The sequence below is a fragment of the Meriones unguiculatus genome, chromosome 7, assembly GCF_030254825.1.
Source record: "Meriones unguiculatus strain TT.TT164.6M chromosome 7, Bangor_MerUng_6.1, whole genome shotgun sequence".
Taxonomy (NCBI): domain Eukaryota; kingdom Metazoa; phylum Chordata; class Mammalia; order Rodentia; family Muridae; genus Meriones; species Meriones unguiculatus.
In genome coordinates this window covers 19293509-19310665 of record NC_083355.1, presented here as the reverse complement: position 1 = coordinate 19310665, position 17157 = coordinate 19293509, and the positions used below count along the sequence as shown (strand labels likewise).

At 51.0% G+C, this 17157-nt stretch overlaps 1 protein-coding gene across 4 annotated transcripts in view; it reads right to left on the bottom strand.

The window, feature by feature from the left end:
• Nucleotides 1-7842, bottom strand: part of Hdac5 (histone deacetylase 5) — a 34149-nt gene extending 26307 nt beyond the window's left edge. For 3 of the 4 annotated variants that reach the window (XM_021642790.2, XM_021642792.2, XM_021642793.2), the window contains exons 1-2: nucleotides 7681-7842; nucleotides 1872-2084 (exon numbers count right to left, since the gene is read on the bottom strand). In XM_021642790.2, coding sequence (XP_021498465.1) covers nucleotides 1872-1893 — 22 coding nt within the window. In that variant the 5' untranslated portion in view covers nucleotides 1894-2084; nucleotides 7681-7842. The remainder of the gene's footprint in view (nucleotides 1-1871; nucleotides 2085-7680) is intronic. The other variant, XM_021642794.2, reaches the window with a different exon arrangement.
• Nucleotides 7843-17157: the final 9315 nt, after the last annotated feature.

Below are 17157 nucleotides of genomic sequence, written 5' to 3'. Positions count from 1 at the left end.
CTACAAACTGTGATTTCTCTATCTCTGTGGAACTTCCAAGGCATGTAGTTCCCAGCTTCTCCCAGGCTCTGGGCATCAGAAGCCTCAACCCCGATGGCAGCTGAACTTGGAGAGCAGATGCTGAGCCCCTCAAGGAGGAAAAGCTGTCTGCAGACTGGCTATCTCCATGGTCCGGGCAGCTACGACTGGAGTAGCCAGCCCTGGAACTGTAGGAAAAACTATGGGAAGGTCCACAGCAGTTCACCTCTTGCCGCAAGCGAAGACCCTCATTTTTAAGCCTCTCAATAGTCCTAAAATATAGTTCTATATCCTGTGCCCTCCTCTTTCCCTCCCTTTCATACACGGAAAAGACAGCATCTCCCCCTGCTGGAGGCAGATGGAAAGCCAGCCAGGAGGCAGGTCACCAAGGATCCCTACGCTGCCAGGGCTCAGAAGCTGCCAAACTGGGGGACACCTCCCGCGACAGCAAGCTCCTGCCAGCTCTGGCAGCATGGCTGAGAGGAGAACCTGGACCGTCAGTGTCTAGAATACAGCCCTGGTAACTCACTCGCCCTGGATGGAGTATGAGAATGGAACCCTCCAGCTGGGAAAGGTCCTTCCCGTTCCACCAACAGATGTCCCTGGGCAGCCTCTGTACCCTTAGCCAAAGGTCAACACCCAACCTCTGTGTGAAGCAGCGAATGAAGAAAGCTCAGAGAAAGGAAGCAAGCAGCATTGTGGTGCATCAGAACTGAGCCAGGAGCCGAACTGAGGGACCGATGATTAGTCCTCATTCCGTCCCTTTCATGAGCTGAGATGATGAGACAGGAAGCCAGAGCTCTACAAGCCCATCTGCTGCCACCATTAGGGGCTTGAATGAAGGGAAGGGCGGGCAGATCTCAGCAGTAACCACAAACGCACTAAGAAGGCGTCTGGGGAATTCCATTCCCCAGTGTGTGTGTGGGGGGGGGGGATTTCTCCCTGCTTCTTACAGCTCAGTTTTTATCCAATGCCCCCAACGTCTCCAGAAGGGAAACTATCCATCTATCTGTGTTTGCAGAAAAAGACAAAGGGAAAGGATGTGCTGGGAAGGGTTAGAGTTGGGAAAGGGTTCGAGGCGGGCAGGATAGGGCAGGAGAGACACTGAACGACTCAGACTGTTTAGGGAGATAGCGGAGGACAAAAGGCAGTTATTATTCTAACCATGCTGACCTATGACCCCCTGGGAAACTCCTAAGGGTCCAGCTCAAGTCATCTGGACATATCCAAGCACATGTCAGAACGCACCCAAACAAAGCTACCTACAGTCCCAGCCACAGACTACTCCTGGCAGCCCTGAGTGGGGTCTCAGCAGAGAGGAACAGCAACAATGAGTCAAAAGACCCCCCAACTCAGGAATCCACCAAGAGGAAGAGGGCAATCAGCAGAGGGCCAAACACATAACCCCGCTCCTATCCCTGTACTGTAGAGCCTAAGGTATAGGGCCCTGTGAACCTCTACCAGGAAAAAGGTGCAGGCCAGAAACACACTCCAGCAAGGGAAAAAGCCACCACCACAAGAAGTAGCATGAACATTCAGCTGTATCCAGGAAAACGCTTCCAACACTGTCCCAGGCTGCTAGCCGGAGAGTCACACCACCATCTCAGATACCCAACACTCTCACGTCGAGGGTGGGCATAAGGGCAGAGGGAGACCCAGGCCCTCCCAGAGCCATAGATTCCCAGGTCTGTCTCATAGTTGGCCTCTGTCCCTTCATCTGTTCTTCACTCTTGACTCCTTCATTCCCTGACACCTCAGACACTGGCAGTCAGCTGGCCTGGGCAGAAAACCCACACAGCCCATCATATCCAAAACTGCCCCAGGAGGCTCCTCTCCAGCCTCCCAGCTCTTACCCGACTCGTTGGGAGAGTTCATGCCGGCTCTGGGCCTGCAGGAAGCTGGCGTTGGGGGCTGGGATGGGAGGGGGTGGAGCTGCGGTGATGTCAAGAGAGACAGACGATAACAGACAGACGGACGGGACAGGAGCCCGGGGCGCAATGCCTCTAATGCCCATCCAAGGCCATCATCCTTCGGGGCGAGGCAGTCAGGCACTCAGAACAGCATCCCTGGGGAGAGACGGAGCAGAGTTAGTGGTCCCTAACTCAGTACCATGAGAGGCGAGGGTGAACTTGGAGCGGTCAGCTTGTACCGGCGAAGAGAGGGAGAGCCACCTGCCCAGGGCACATAGGAAACAAAGAGAACTGGGCCAGACTCTTACTTCTTGTCTTCCTAATTGGTGCCCAAGGGACAGGAAATGGCTACAGCGGCCTCTGCTGACACTGGTGTCCAGAGCCAGGTGTACCCTACAGGTACAGGTGCACGCTGCAAAGTGCTCGGTGTAGGACTAGCTGTCACCAAGTATAGCCTCTGGCCATCTCTGTGGCAACAGGAAAGGCTGAGCTGACCTGGAGTCCTTTGGCAGAAGTTCAGGAACAGCTACCTTGGCACATGCCTTCAATCCCAGAACCTGGGAGGATCAGAAGTTCAAGGCCGACTGTGACTATATAAGGCTTAATGCTAGGCAGGGCTACATGAGATCCTGCCTCCAAAAAACAATAACAAAAACAGGGCCCAGGAGAGGGCTCAGCAGGTGAAGGTACTTGCTGCCAAGCCTGATGACCAGAGTTCAAGCCCACCCATACAGCAGAAGCAAAGAATCGACTCATGAAAGCTGACTTCTGACCTCCATGTATTCATTGTGCCGTACAAACACCCACATACACACACACACCCCACACACAAATAAGTGTAATTAACAATAATAATAAAATTGTTGAAAGTTCAGGGAGGAACTGACATCCAGCCCAGTAGTCTCTGGGCCTCACAGGCCTGGCATCTCCTCCCTAGGTTCTGAGCCTTTGCCACCCATCTCTGGAAATGAAACATGCTTTTTTGTCTTCCCAACACCGTGATGAGTCAGTGTTTCATGAATTAGGATAGTCAAACAGACCCAGCACCCACTCTAAGTGTGCCGGAGTTTCTGGCCCCAGCCCAAGGCTTTGTGTGTGGTTCAGGTTGTGCTCTGTGAAAGGAACTATGAAATGCGGCCTGCGCACATGGCCGGTCAGGCAGTGGCCTGACACACGCTGAGTCTACTGGAATAAGGGACACCTTTTTCTAGTTTATACGACGGCACCAAGAGGCTCAACAGTGTCCAAAGTCAGTGGAGTCATGGAGGACGGAGTTAGGGGCTGTGAGTCTGCCAGAGTCCCCACCCGGCCCCACAGTAAGTCTTCATGTCTTACACACTAGACAGTACCACCTGGACCAAACAGCCCTCAGTCCACCCAGACATGACCTCATTCAGTTACTTCCAAAAGAAGCCAGGCTCTCCAATGCCCCATGACAGCAAGTGTCAAACAGTGACCACAGATGCCGATATTAAAACCTGAACTCTGAGCCGGGCGCAGTGGCACACGCCTGCAATCCCAGCACTTGGGGAGGCAGAGGCAGGTGGATCTCTTGTGAGTTCCAGGCCAGCCTGGGCTGCAAAGCAAGATTAGGGCGGCCAAGGCTACACAGAGAAGCCTTGTCTTGAAAGGAAAAAAGGAAACCCTAACTCTGCTCCCCAGCCTTGAGCAGACAGTCAGGTATCATTTACCGTCTATCTCCCCTCACCTTGATATCAATATATCTCCCAGAGGGCCCCACCTCCTGGCAGTATTAAATCTCTGCCAACCCTCCATTCTCATCAAAGATTTCGCAGGGTGAGGTCCAGTTGGAGCCTAGAAGCCCCCAAGTCTTCGTTGGCAGGGCCACAGGAACACATACACAAAGACTCAGGGTTCTGGGCCTGCTGCTTTGGGCTCTCTAGCTACAGAAGGGTATATTCAGATCAGGGTTCAGGAATGAAAGACAGAGACTAAAGACAAAAGAACCTGCACAGGTCTGGGACCAAGTTCAGGAATGCAGCAGGTGGGGCTGTTGGTCCTGGCAGGGCCCGCGTGGGCAGGCCAACTCAGCCTGTGCCCACGCCAGGGCTGGCGCCCAGTCCCGCTCACACCCTTTTCCGTGGGTTGAGGAACACAGGTTCAGAAATTCCCACGACTGCCAGCAAGTCTAAGTAGCCCAGCCCATCTACTTAGTGAGAAAAACCTCCAAAGCAGGCCACTCAGGAGGACTAGATCCCAAGGGGCCCAAAATTGGTGAATCTCATCCCTCGACCCCCTCATCCTCACCTAGCACCTCTTTGGGTCTCCTCCATGGAGGAGAAGAGGAAGAAAACAGCTCCTTGAGCTCACACAGTGGGCTCAGGATATAGCTATGCGCTACTGCTCCCCACGGCGTAGGACCCAGGGTCCATATCCACCTGCAAAGGGGCCCCCACCCCCGGTTCACAGGTCTTCCTAGCGAACAAGAACCATCAGCAGGGCTTCCGAAAAAAACAAAGAAGCCTTCACAGCCCAGTCAGGACAGGCCTAGCTTCTTGTCTAGGGCAGGGCAAGCCTGAGCTGTCTGCACCCTCTTCAAGAGAGAAGCTGAAGACCCACTGGTGTCACACGGGTAGCTAGCTGGGGACCTGCGGGCTGCTACCCACCACCTGGATGACAACCCAGTGTGCAACGCCAGCACCCCCAAAGCGCTGCTCCTCTCACCAGATAGATGGTCAACCTCTATCCTTCTCTTAGAATACTCCAGGGTCTCAACTCCTGCCTCCATCCAGGGCATCTGGGCAAGGGAGAGTGCAGCGCAGGACGGAACCTCTGCCTAGAAGCTATGCTAAGGTGAAGAAGGCAGGGCAGAATCCCCAGGGAAGCAACCCTACTCCATCCACCAGCGATGAAAACTCTAGCAGAGGGTGGGAGGAGGAACACACGGGGAAAAGGTGACCAGAGTCATGCAATGCCCTGAGGGCCACAAATTCACTAGGCCTCCCTCAAACAGCTCCCTCCAAATTCCCCTCCAGAATCACCAATGCCTCCCACTCCCAACACGGCAGCTCTGGGCCTGAGAGAGGCAGGCCCAGGTCTTGAGTTCCCAGCCCAGGGCCACTTTCAGATGAGGGGCCACTACCTACGTCATACAGAACAGGGCCTAGCGGACTGAAGCATATCCTGTGCACTCGAGATGGGCTTCATCTGTCCCAACACTCACGGCCTGGCAAAGCTCAAAGCCCAGACATCCCACCGAAAGGCACCAGCAGTTTCTCATCTGAACCCCTCCCGGCTACAGCCCTAGCAGAGAACTGTTCCCAGCCTCCTCCCAGAGCTTCCACGGCCTTGTGCCTCCCCACAAGCTGAGCCAGAAGGATGGAAGCCATGCAGGCCCCAAACTAGGGAAAGCGGGAAGACAACAGGGGAGGGAAAAAAGGCACCAGGCTGACAAATTCATTTTTTGCAATCGGCCCATTTCTGTTTGTCTGCTCAGACGCAGCTCCAGGCATCTGCACAAGCCAGATGGAGGAGGCTGCTATTTCTAGAAAAAAAAAAGGGGGGGGAGGGGAGGGAAGAGGTGGAGACAGAGGGCATTAGACAGGGTCTGTTTGCCCTAAAACCTCAGATAGAATGATGATACCCCTTCCACAGCACCACCAGGCAGGACTCTCATTCAAAAAAGGGCTGAGGCTGGGGCAGGGGTGAGGTGGGCAGGGGGAAAAGAAAGGCAGAGAAAGTTTAATTAGCTAAAGTCAGCTACAATAGGCCCCCTCACGGGCTGCATCAGGTTTTCATTCATGAGCAAGCGACAGTGCTCCCAAGTGCCAAGAACTGCCGCCCCCCCCTTTGCTGTCTCTTTCTCACACCACCCTCCAACACGAGTGAGTCCGCTAGCAGGCTGCCTGAGCCTGACGCTGTGTTCCAGACATCCCTCCTCAAAGGGATGTGAGTAGGAAGAATTAATTATTAAAGAGCAGCTGGTACTTAAGCACCGGCTGCATAACCCCCAGCTCCTAAGGCTGGGCCCCCCTCCTCTGCCATACAGAAGCAACAATGAACCCCCAGCCCCAAGTCCCATATCTAAGCATACAGCTAAGATACCAGCCCTAAGAAACGGAAGGGAAAAGCTCTTATCTCTGCAGCTATTGGGGTGGGTAGTGCATGTGACGCACCGTCACCCCCACCGAGATTACACGATCTGGAAGAGGGACCGGCCCAGAGCAAACATTTTCTCCCTACGGGGACCTGTCTCTCCGGCCCCGGGTGTGTCAGGAGATGCAGGGAGCCCACTCCTTTAATTCAGGCTGTCGTCTCTGACAAGACCTCGTCCAGAACCGAGTCTAAGTGGAAAGACGGAGAGGGAAGACTGAAGGAAAGAAGGAGGAGGCCAAGCAAGTTCTCCCCAAGCTTTGTTGTTTAGGGAGGGAGAGAAAAAGGAAGGAGTAGACGGCAATGAAAAAGCAGGCAGCCCCGGACACGGCTCTTCCATAGCCCAGCTCAGCAGCCAGGATGGGCTGTAGAGACTGTGGATTCTCCCTGCCTACAACCTTAGCCCTACATGGAGGGCTGAGGGGACCCAATGACAGAACTAGTCAGAGGTCTTCTGGCCCAAACACTTCACTCTCCCACCCCCTCTGTCTCCTTTTGTTCCTGGGATCTGGCTCTATCTTCCCCTCCCACTGAACCCTCTCCATTCCCATCCCCAAGATGCAAAGGCTAATTCCAGGTCCCAGAAGCATAGTGGTCACTATCAAAGTGGCGAGTCCTTACGTGTACACACACACACACACACACATACACACACACACACACACACACACTCCCCAAAAGCAACCGCAGCTACTACCCTTCCTCTTCGGGGACAAAAAAGCTCATCTCAGAAAGCCAAACGCAGGGACATCAAATGGTCACCTTTTCCCCCCCGAAATGAAGCACACCCTACTCCCCCCTCCTCCAACTCCTAGATTCATTACTTATCACCCAGCCAGCGCTCCTCTTCCTGAAGGCCCCAGGGATGGGTGGGGTGGGGGAGCCGACTCCCCCAAGTTAACACTGTTAGAACCCCTGCCCCATGAGAAAGAAACCCAAGATGAAAACTGGGCGCTGGGCGCGGGGGATGGTGGGATCTGCCGGAGCCAAGGAAGATCACCAATTCATCTCCCGGCTCTCTCCCCGAGCTCCAGGGTGTCAGACAGAAGAGGGTGGTAAGAAACGCAGGAACGCCTCACAGGCGAGGGGGTGAGAAGAACAGCACAGACAAATAAGGTGGGCCCCGCCGTCCCCTTCCACCTGCATGGACGTCAAGGACATAAAATCAAGGGTACGTTCTTCGCCACTTGGAGAAGCGCGGTGGGTGGGCTGCGACCCTCACCTCAGAGTAACAAGAAAGGGGTGTCCAGTGAAGAGAGGGTCTGCACAGAATCCAGGGGCAAGGCTCAAATCGGTGTTGCAACGGATTACGAGCCGCCGGGGAGGAGACAAACCAGACATCCCCGGCTGGTCTGCGGGCCATTTAGGGGCGCGGGGTGCGGGAAGATCGGCCCCTCCCTTACCTGCAGAGAAGGAGCCCTGCAAGGGGAGGGATGAGGAAGGGCGCGCGCGGCGAGCCAGAGGCGACGCTCCCCGGCCCCGCGACGCTCCCTGGGGGTGCGGGCTGGCTCGGCGCGCGCGCTGGGAGGAAGGACAGGGGCTCGGGGAGCCCGCGGGCAGCGACGGCGGGAGGACGGGGCGCTGCCGGGCGTACCCCCGGCCGCGGGAGGTGGGGTCCCGGCGGGTGCGGCACGCTCACCCGCTGCGGCTTGAGCTCCGGCTCCGCGGGCGGCGGCGGCAGCAGCGGCGGCAACAGCAGCGGCAGCGCCTCCTCGACGGCTCCTCCATCTTTGCGGCGGCTCCTCCGGCTCCGCTCGCCGCCGCCACCAACAACAACATTCGGAGACGTCACTCCCGTCACGTGACCCGACCCCGAGCTAAAAATAGACCCAGACCCCCCCACCCCCCGTTTCAGGCTTCAGCCGCGAACCCCTCCCCTCTCCGTCGGCCCTCCCCTCGGATGGGCGGGGCCAAGAGCGCCACCGTGACAGCTTCTTAAAGGGCCAATACCCAGCCTCAGGTTGGGCTGAAGCAGAGCTGGCCGAGAAGGGATCCGATCTCTTCGCCGAGTAACGGAAGGAGTGCAGCCCGGATCCTGGCTGCTGCAGGGGCTGGATGTGTGGGCTCTAGGGTTTGGATCTCTGCGCTTTTTCGACTTCCTTTTCCAACCGTGGATGGTGCAATCTTTGCCCGCCTGAGCTGTTCTGTAACACACGCCCTTCCCGTGCTTAGGGGGAGGGTAACCCGGGCTGGAATCCTAGGGGCTGTCTGGGAAGTGGGATTCCCTGCAGGAGCAGCGAAGCTGGAAGATTAGCTTAGACAGGTCCCTATCCCCATCTCGCCTAACCTGACACAACGCTTCACCTTGATAAAGAAACTCCTTGAAGAAAGCCAGAATCCGCTGTAACTGTCCCTGGCCTTCAAAGGAGCCGACCAGGAACCTAAAAGACCGCTGGTCTCCAACTTTGGTACCGTCCTTACTGCTACGTCAGTGGGACTAAACACGACTGAGTTGTTAAACGTACCTTTTTTTTTTTTCAATGACCTAGCAATTCCTCTAGCAAAAGATGTAGTCTAAGCAAAAATTGTGCTCCGAAATGAGCATAGGAGATTGTTTATAATAATATGAAGTGTTGGAAACAACCTAAATATCCATCAAGTAGATATCTGCAAACAAGCGAGGGGACATCCAAACACTCAAAATTATACAGAAAGCCAGCCAATTAATCTCCTTATCTGAATGTGTTTCTGCAAAAAATTTAGAAATATCTGGCAACCGCGTCGTCATGTAATAAGGAAAGTGACTGTTTTTAAGATTCCTGGAAATGGCTGCAATATTATTAAAGAATAATAATCATGTAGGTCTACAGCTCGGAGGACAGCTCAGAAGTAGAACATGTGGGTAGCAGCTGAGGCCTGTGTTCAATACAAAACATGCTTATAGTGACATGTACATCACACACACACATTTTAAAGCAGAGGATGGTGTCGCACGCCTGTAGTCTCTACACTTGGGAGGCACATCTTTGTGAGTTCAAGGCCAGCCTGGTCTACTTAGCAAGTTCCAGGACAGCCAGGGCTACATAGAGAACTTGTCTCAAAGACTGACAGACAGACAGAGAGGGAGAGGGTGAGAGAGGGAGAGAGAGAGATTAAGGTCATTCTCCACTACAGTGAATTCAAACTCAGTACCAGCCTGTATTACATGAGCTCCTATCTCAAAAATTAAACAGTATGTGAAAAAGAGAGAAAGCAAAACAAGACACCCGCCAAAAAATTTTTGATTTGTGACAGGTAGTGGTGTCCCAGCACTAGGAAAGGAGATCAGCAAGAGAAAATCTGTGAGTTCAAGGCCAGCCTGGTCTTATAGAGTGAGTCCAGGACAGCCAGAGCTACACAGAGAAACCCTATCTCAAAAAACAAACAAAACAACAATAAAAACAATATTGATTTATTCCAACAGCATATGCAAAAGTTCATGTGTATGCGTCTATAAGCATATAGAACCCTAGGAAATATAAAACAAATGTTTACTTTCTTTGTTTTTTTTTTTTTTTCTGTACCCCTTGAATCTGAAACAGCCATGTGTAAAGTACATGCATAAACGGTCCTGTAATAAGCGGTAAAGGTTTTTCCTGTGAAGTTCTTCATGGCTCTATTCCACCCCTACCCCCACCATCTCCATCCTCACACCTTGTTCTTAGCCAAATCACTCCTTACCTGAAACTGTGGCTGTCTCCCAGCAACTCATACCTTCCCTGCATCCTGCTCACTTGGTCTCCTCCAAGAGTCGGGTGCTAACTTAGAATGCAAATCTACCGAAGAACAGTTTTGAAAAGAATTCTGATTTTTGTCACTGGAACTTGTCACTGGTCCAGAAATGTGTATAACAGCTCACCAGAGGAACTTGTTCAAAAAAACGTTCATTCTCCGACCCCACCCTGAAAACTTGTTTCATAGTGGGAAAGAGGCCCAGAAATCTTCATTTTTTAAACACATACCCAGGAGATTTTGCTGCAGCTGGTTCTCTCCTGGATTTTGGAAAAATACCAGCCCAAACTGAGAATGACATGCTCCCTGCCTCTCCAGCTTCCCCTCCTAAGCTTAGCTTTCTGTAGTTTAGCCTGTACCTTTGTCTCTCCATTTTTTGTTGTTGTTGTTGTGTTTTTTGGAGACAGGGTTTCTCTGTGTAGCGTTAGCTGTCCTGGACTTGCTTTGTAGGCCAGACTGGCCTCGAACTCATAGACATATGTCTGCCTCTGCCTTCCCAAGTGCTGGGATTACAGGCACATGCCGCCATGCCCGGCTCCACTTCTTTTTCCTGATATCTGTTTTTCTCAACATTTATTTGTCAGAAGTGCCTAATCTGTTGATGCTGTAACACAAAGTGGTCTCAATAATTCATGCTTGAGAACTGTACAATCCAGTTACCCAAAAATATTTGCAAAACTGTCTCATAATATTTTAAGGAAGTCCTGGGTATCCTGGGCCTCGAGCTGGTCCCTCATGAAAGTTACCTAACAGATGAAAAAGACTGCTTGTTCTTCAAGTGTGGTGTCACAGACTTTCTGAGTTTTCAATAGCCATGACTAGAGGCCCACAGCAATGAGGAGTAAGGGCTAGGCTGGCAGCCAGTATTTTCACTTTACGTCCAGGTTAGCCATGCCCCAGGGTAGAGGACAATGGGACAGCTCTATTAAGAATCTCATAGCTTCAGAGAGGCCATAGAGACACACACACCCCCACCCCAATCTCTCCAATCCTTGAAGGATGTGTCTGCTGCACTTGCTGGCCTTTGCACAAGCCTTTCCCATTTTTTGATTTCTGGATGCCCCACCTCCCTTCTCTTTGCCTCCAACTTATCTGCCAGAGTTCAGTTAAATATTACTTCCTGAAAGAGGCCTCTCTTTGTCTTTTAATTAAACTAGATCCCCTTGTTATATATGCTTCCACTGACTCTGATAATAGTCTGTAAACATGTGTCTCTTTATAGCATTACTGGTTCAGTATCTCTCTCCTGCCCTAATTAATATAAGCTCTTTGTGGGGAGGGTGCTAGGTAGCCAACCAGGGCTTTCTTTACACATACTAAGTACAAGTCCTACCACTGAGCTGCACCTGCCAGGCACTAAGAAAACAAGGGTCTTGAACCCAGAACCCACACATCTACTAGAATGGTGCTTGGAAAGGGCTTCATGAATTCTGTTGAATGAGATGAATGAGTGTTAAAAGGACGAACAAAGACTGGACAAGACTGTCTAAGCAGAAAGGACCTTCAAGGCAGACATCCCACAGCACTTTGGATCGGGGGTCCTCCTTTCTTCCTGAAACACAAACCCATTGTGCTGGCTGCTATTATGTCCACCTGACACAAGCTCAAGCCACTGGAGAGGAGGAAGCCTCCACTGAAAATATGCCTCTGGGAGATGGGGCTGCAGGCAAGCCTGCAGGACATTTTCATGATCCGTGGGGAAGGGCCCGGACCCTTGAGCGACAGTACAACTCCTGGGTTGGTGGTCCTGGGTTCTATAAGAAAGTAGACTGAGCAAGCCATGGAGAGCAAACCAGTAAGTGGCACCCCTCCAAGGCCTCTGAATCAGCTCCTGCCTTCCGGTTCCTGCCCTGACTTCCTTCAGCGATAAACAGCGATTTGGAAGCAGAAGCCAAATAAAGCCTCTTCTCCCCAAGTTGCTTTGGTGGCGGTGTTTCATCACGACAATACTAACCCTAAGTAAGACGCCTATTCTACTCTCTTCCTCCATTCTTCCTCCCCACCCCCGTGTGTGTGTGTGTGTGTGTGTGTGTCCGCACACAAGAGAGTGTCTCTCTGTGTCTCCACACTATGTATCCCAGGTGGCCGAGACGTTATGATCCTTCTGCCTCAGCCTCCCAAGTGCTGGGATTATGAGTGTCCACTGTCATGACCATCCTGCTTTTACTACTGCACAATCCTCCCCACCTCTGACAAGGTTTCTCTGTGTAGCCCCGTCCTGGAACTCATGCCACACATCAGGCTGACTTTGAACTCAAGAGATCCATCTACTTCTGCCTACCTACTGATGTTATTAAAAGGGTATGTCATCATCACCTGGCTCTATTTCATAATCTTAAAATACCTCTTTTTAAACTTTTTGAAGAAGCTGGGCAGTGTTGATGCACCCCTTTAATTCCAGCACTCTTGAGGCAGAGGCAGGTGGATCTGAGAGTTTGAGGCCCGCCTGGTCAGCCAACGCTACACAGAGAAACCCTACCTCAAAAACAAACAAACAAACAAACAAACAAAAACCAAACAGATAAATAAATATTTTTTAGATTTATTTTATTCTATTTATGTATGAATATCTTACCTGAATGCATGTAACAGCACCATATGGGTGCTTGGTGTTCTTGGAGGTCAGCAGTGGGTCCTCTTGGAACTGAGGCTGTGGATGGCTGTGATCTACCATGTGAGTGCTGGGAATTTAACCTGGGTCTTCTGCAGGAGCAGTAACTGTTCTGAACCACTGAACCATCTCTCCAGCACACTTAAGATGTCGTATGGCAGTGGGTTGGAATTTTCCAATTGCTTATGTTTTGCTTCCCTGGGTTGATTATAGGCTATTTGGAGGAAGAGAGACGACAAGATTATACATCCCTTTCCCTTTCCATCATCTAGCCTCTCACCTGACACAGTCCTGCGGACTCAATACGGGTTGGGGATTATCTCGAGGAACACCTTAGCCAGTCACATCTCATTCTACGGAAGGACCAAGACTAAAAGAGGTTAAATAGCTGCCAAAAGTTCATACAGGCGACCCTGGGATTCAAACCCAGATCTCTACTCTCTACACAGGGAACCAGGATTAGTGGAAGGTAGGCTTCTCCTTTTGAGGTCTCTGACATCATCACCCCTGGCTCCCAACAGCCAAAGGGACCCAAAAGTCACAAAAATTTCCTGTGTGAAAGGTCAAGAGGTAAAATCAGAGGCAGAACATGTGTTTATTTTGTGCAAGGGTCTGGGTTCGCTTTTCTATGCCATGGCAAACAAACAAACAAACAAAAAACTATAGCAAGCATCATGATGGTGTGTGCCTATAATCCCAGCACTTGAGCAGTGGCGACAGGAGGATCAGAAATTCAAAGTCAGTCTTGGTCTTTCCAACAGCAGGTCTAAGGCTGCCTATGCTGCATGAAGCTGTCGTAAAAGAATTTAAGCTGCACACACCTTCAATCCCTACACTCTGGAGGCAGAAGCAGGTAGAGCTCTGTGAGTAAGGGACCAGCTTGGTCTATATGATGAGAGCCCATCTAAAAATTAAGAACAACAATAATAAGGTTTTAATTGTTGTTTGTTTGTTTTTTTTTGTTTGTTTGTTTATTTGTTTTGCTTTGCTTTTTGAGACAGGGTTTCTCTGTGTAGCCCTGGCTGTCCTGGAACTCACTCTGTAGACCAGGCCAGCCTCAAACTCACATAGATCCACCTGCCTCTGCCTCTCAAGTTCTGGGCTTAAAGGAGTGTGCTACCACCACTAGCCTAAGTTTTTTTGAAGAAGAATTGATTGTACTGAAGAAGAGATATCTTCAGATATCCCCTTCTCAGGTAAGTCAACCCTGCTGAGTAAGTCCGAATCCCTTCCGTACATGCTCTTTTCTGGGGAAACAGAAATGTTTCTTTTCTGATTCTTACAGAAATTAGATCGGTCTGTCGTCGTAGGTCCCCTAGGGTGGGCAGGAAGTCCTGCCAGGACGGTTTACCGTAGAAGTGAGAATTGAGTGAACATCTCTTTAACCATTCACTTGGTTTCCCCAGGTACAGTGAGCCTGCAAATGGAACCCAACAGCAGGCTGGGTTCCAATCCTGCGAGCCAATGGTGAATTTGGCTTCTTGGTAGAAGAAACTATGTCTCAGTGGAGAGAGTGGAGAGCCACACACTTATCACAGAGCCTGACATGACAGGTGGTGGCACAGTGGACTTTGGACACGGGCTGGGAGAGGGATGGGGGCAGTTAAGTGTCCACTGCTTGGGACTCTCCAGTTGCTACTCTTCCATTTGGAATCATGAAAACGTTCTGGCCATGGTTTAGGGCAAGAGATAAAACCATCTTACTCCCTGAGTTAAGACTGGCAGAGTCCACCTCCTCCATACCCCGCAGATGCCCTGGGTATGTGCCATGGAGGGTTATGTTATTAGTGCCTGGAAACAGACAGGGTACCCAGCTTTGATGTGCCCTTCCCTTTAAATTCTCCCCCAGTATTTTTTTCTTTTTTCTTTTCTTTCTTTCACCCACTATTTTTCTTGAGTGAAAAATCTTTAGCTCTCTAAGCAGGCTCCCTTGGAGGGGCCATATTTAAGTGGTCCCTGTGCCTCTCCAAAGAATAACTGTAGTCGAAACAGTATGGTTCTGATCAATACAGCCTCGGGCAGAAAATAATTCAGAATGAGGAAGAACTGAGCTGACTCAGCCAGGCAAAGATCACTTATTAGATATTTATTTCTCAAAGACAATCCAAAGCTTTCATCAACTGCCCAAAGCATCTTGCACAGAAAGGCATCTTCCATTCCGCAAGACCTCACTGAGCCTACTGAAAAGTTCCAAGGCCGGCATGATGCTCAACACGATGCAAACTGTGGAGAAGACAGTTGATGATGATGGGTAGGAGGTAAGGGAGCCTAGGTCATTAGGAGGATCACACTGAGATAAGATGTTGGATGTCACTGCCCCTCAGGATCTCAGTCTGGGAAACAGGACACGGGACTTCTGTTTTTCTGTCCCAACACTCACAAAGTACAGAATTAGATATGTCGGCAGAATGACATTGTCCAGCATAGGCATAGGCTTTGAAATTTATGACATACCTTCATCTCAGGTTGCTTAAAGCCAGTCTTACCCCAGGACTATTTACAATAAGCTCCGGAGCTAGAAGAAAGTTTATGTCAGGGGCCAGGATGTGGCTCACAGCTGGTGACGTGTTTGCCTAACACGCAAAGCCCTGGGTTTGATCCTGAGCATGGGAGGTGGAAGCAGGAGGGTCAGAAATTCAAGGTCATTCTCTTGGCTACGTATGAGTGTGGGAGCCTGAGCTATATGAGACCCCATTCAAAAGAAAAAGGAAAGTTTAAAGAATAACACTGGACAAAGATTCAGGGTTATTCACGGCTGAGAGCTTCGGAGTACAATAGAACTGTCCCTAGGAAACCTAGGTTTGACCAGGTCTCCCTGCATGATGCTGAGCCTGCCCTCTCTCCTTCCTTCCTGCCCTCCTTCCCTCCCTCCCCTGCCTCTTGGTTTCTTTCCTGGGGAGGTGAGTGTTTTGTAACTGTTTCCTGTGAGATCAGAACATTCTATCCTGCGCAGGAGCTTCAAGAACTCCCTGAAACTGACCAGATTCAGTGGGCGTCTCGTTCTCATTTCTGACACTTTTCCCTGTACTCCAGGCCAGTTAGCCCAGGAGCTTCCAGGTGATTCTGTCTCTTCTTCCCGTTTGCTGGAGATGGATCTCATGTACCCCAGGTTGGCCTTGAATTTGTTATGTAGCCAGGGATGATCCTGAACTTCTGATCCTCCAGCCTCTGATTGCTAGTGCTGGGATTACAGACATGCTTCCCTGTGCCCAGTTTATACTGTGCTAAGATGGAACGGAGGCCTTTCCTTCCCATCCCTAGGGCCCTCCCTCTCAGTCTGAGGCAGAGTAAATCTCAGCCTCCAACACACACTCATGCTCCGCTCTGCAATGTTTGGAAGAATAGTGACAGACCAGAGCCCTTTAAACCTCCTGGGCCTTGGTCTCTTTGTCTATAAAAGGGCATGGTCCCGGCTGAGGCAGGAGAGTCATGAGTTTGAGGCCAGCCTGGAGTAAAGAGTAAGACTAGAGATAAAGCCCGGGAGGATGGGGCAGGTGGGCAGGGTTCATAGATGATTGATGGTGTTTAAGGATGCAGCCCTTCCAGCCAGCTCTAGTCTGGTGTTATGCTTGAAAACAGTCAAACCACAACAACAAAAATAGGAAGGACTAAGTAGAGGTGTGTGCCTGAGTTACTCCTTGCCGATAGCATTACTTGACTCCTCACACGTGTGTAGGTCCCCAGGCCTCCCACCTCCTACCTTACTGATCTGGAGACTTGGGGCAGGTCACTGATGCTACACTCAATAACAACGCCTAGGGAAAGCCAGCACCGTGACTCCTATAACCAGCTGGGAAATTGTTTGAAAATAAAGATTACTCCAGGCACAGCTGCCACTGTCTGTCACAGCATCTCAGAAACATAATGATTATTAATGCATACTCGGAAAGAGGGCAAAGAAAGACTGACAATCCCCTAAGTCTGCAGACTTCGCAGAGTTGGAGACTATCAGCTGCCAGCCCCTGGATAGGGGCTAAAGGGCCTCTTGGGCCCTGGGGTGGCCCACAGGAAGCCTCCAGCAGAAGAAGAGGACAACAGCTGGCTAGAAGAAAGGCTGTTTGCCCTCATCTCCCTGCTGGTACCTGGAACTGGGACCAGGAAGTTCCTGGAGTGTCTAGGGTTTCCCCCTAACTGCTCAGGAGTCCAGGTCGCATGGTTTCAGCAGCGCAAGTCCCAGCTGTTGTCAGAGGAGTGCCCCATGACTGTGGTTTCTTACAGGCTATCTCCTCCAGGCAGGGCGGGAGAGGGCAGAGGCTGTGAAAGTACATGCTCTAAGCCAGTTGCAGTGGTGCATGCCTTTAATCCCAGCAGGGAGGCAGAGGCAAGTGGGTCTCTGTGAGTTTGAGGCCAGTCTGGCCTAGGGAGTTTCAGGACAGCCAGGACTACGTAGAAAGACTCTGGTCTCAAAAAACAAAACAAAGCCAGTTCCAGTGAGCTGGCTGATTGGGTAAAGGCACTTGCCACCTGATGACCTCAGGACCCACATGATGAGAGAAGCGAACGAACGCCTGTAATTTGGCCTCTGGCCTCTACATGTGGACTCTGGCACAAGCATGCACACACATAAATGAACGATTTAAATTACAAAACTGAAATAAAACAAGGCAAACGTGATTTTTCAACTTTCATGTTGGTGCATGCTTGCAATCCGAGCACTACAGAGACTGAGGCAAGAAAATCGAAAGTTCAAGGCCAACCTAGTCTACAGAGTGAGACCCTGTCTTAAAAATTAAAACAAAGGCCCCAACAACAACAAATCATTTGACAGGCTGTCTGCTACTGAGATCAGTCAGT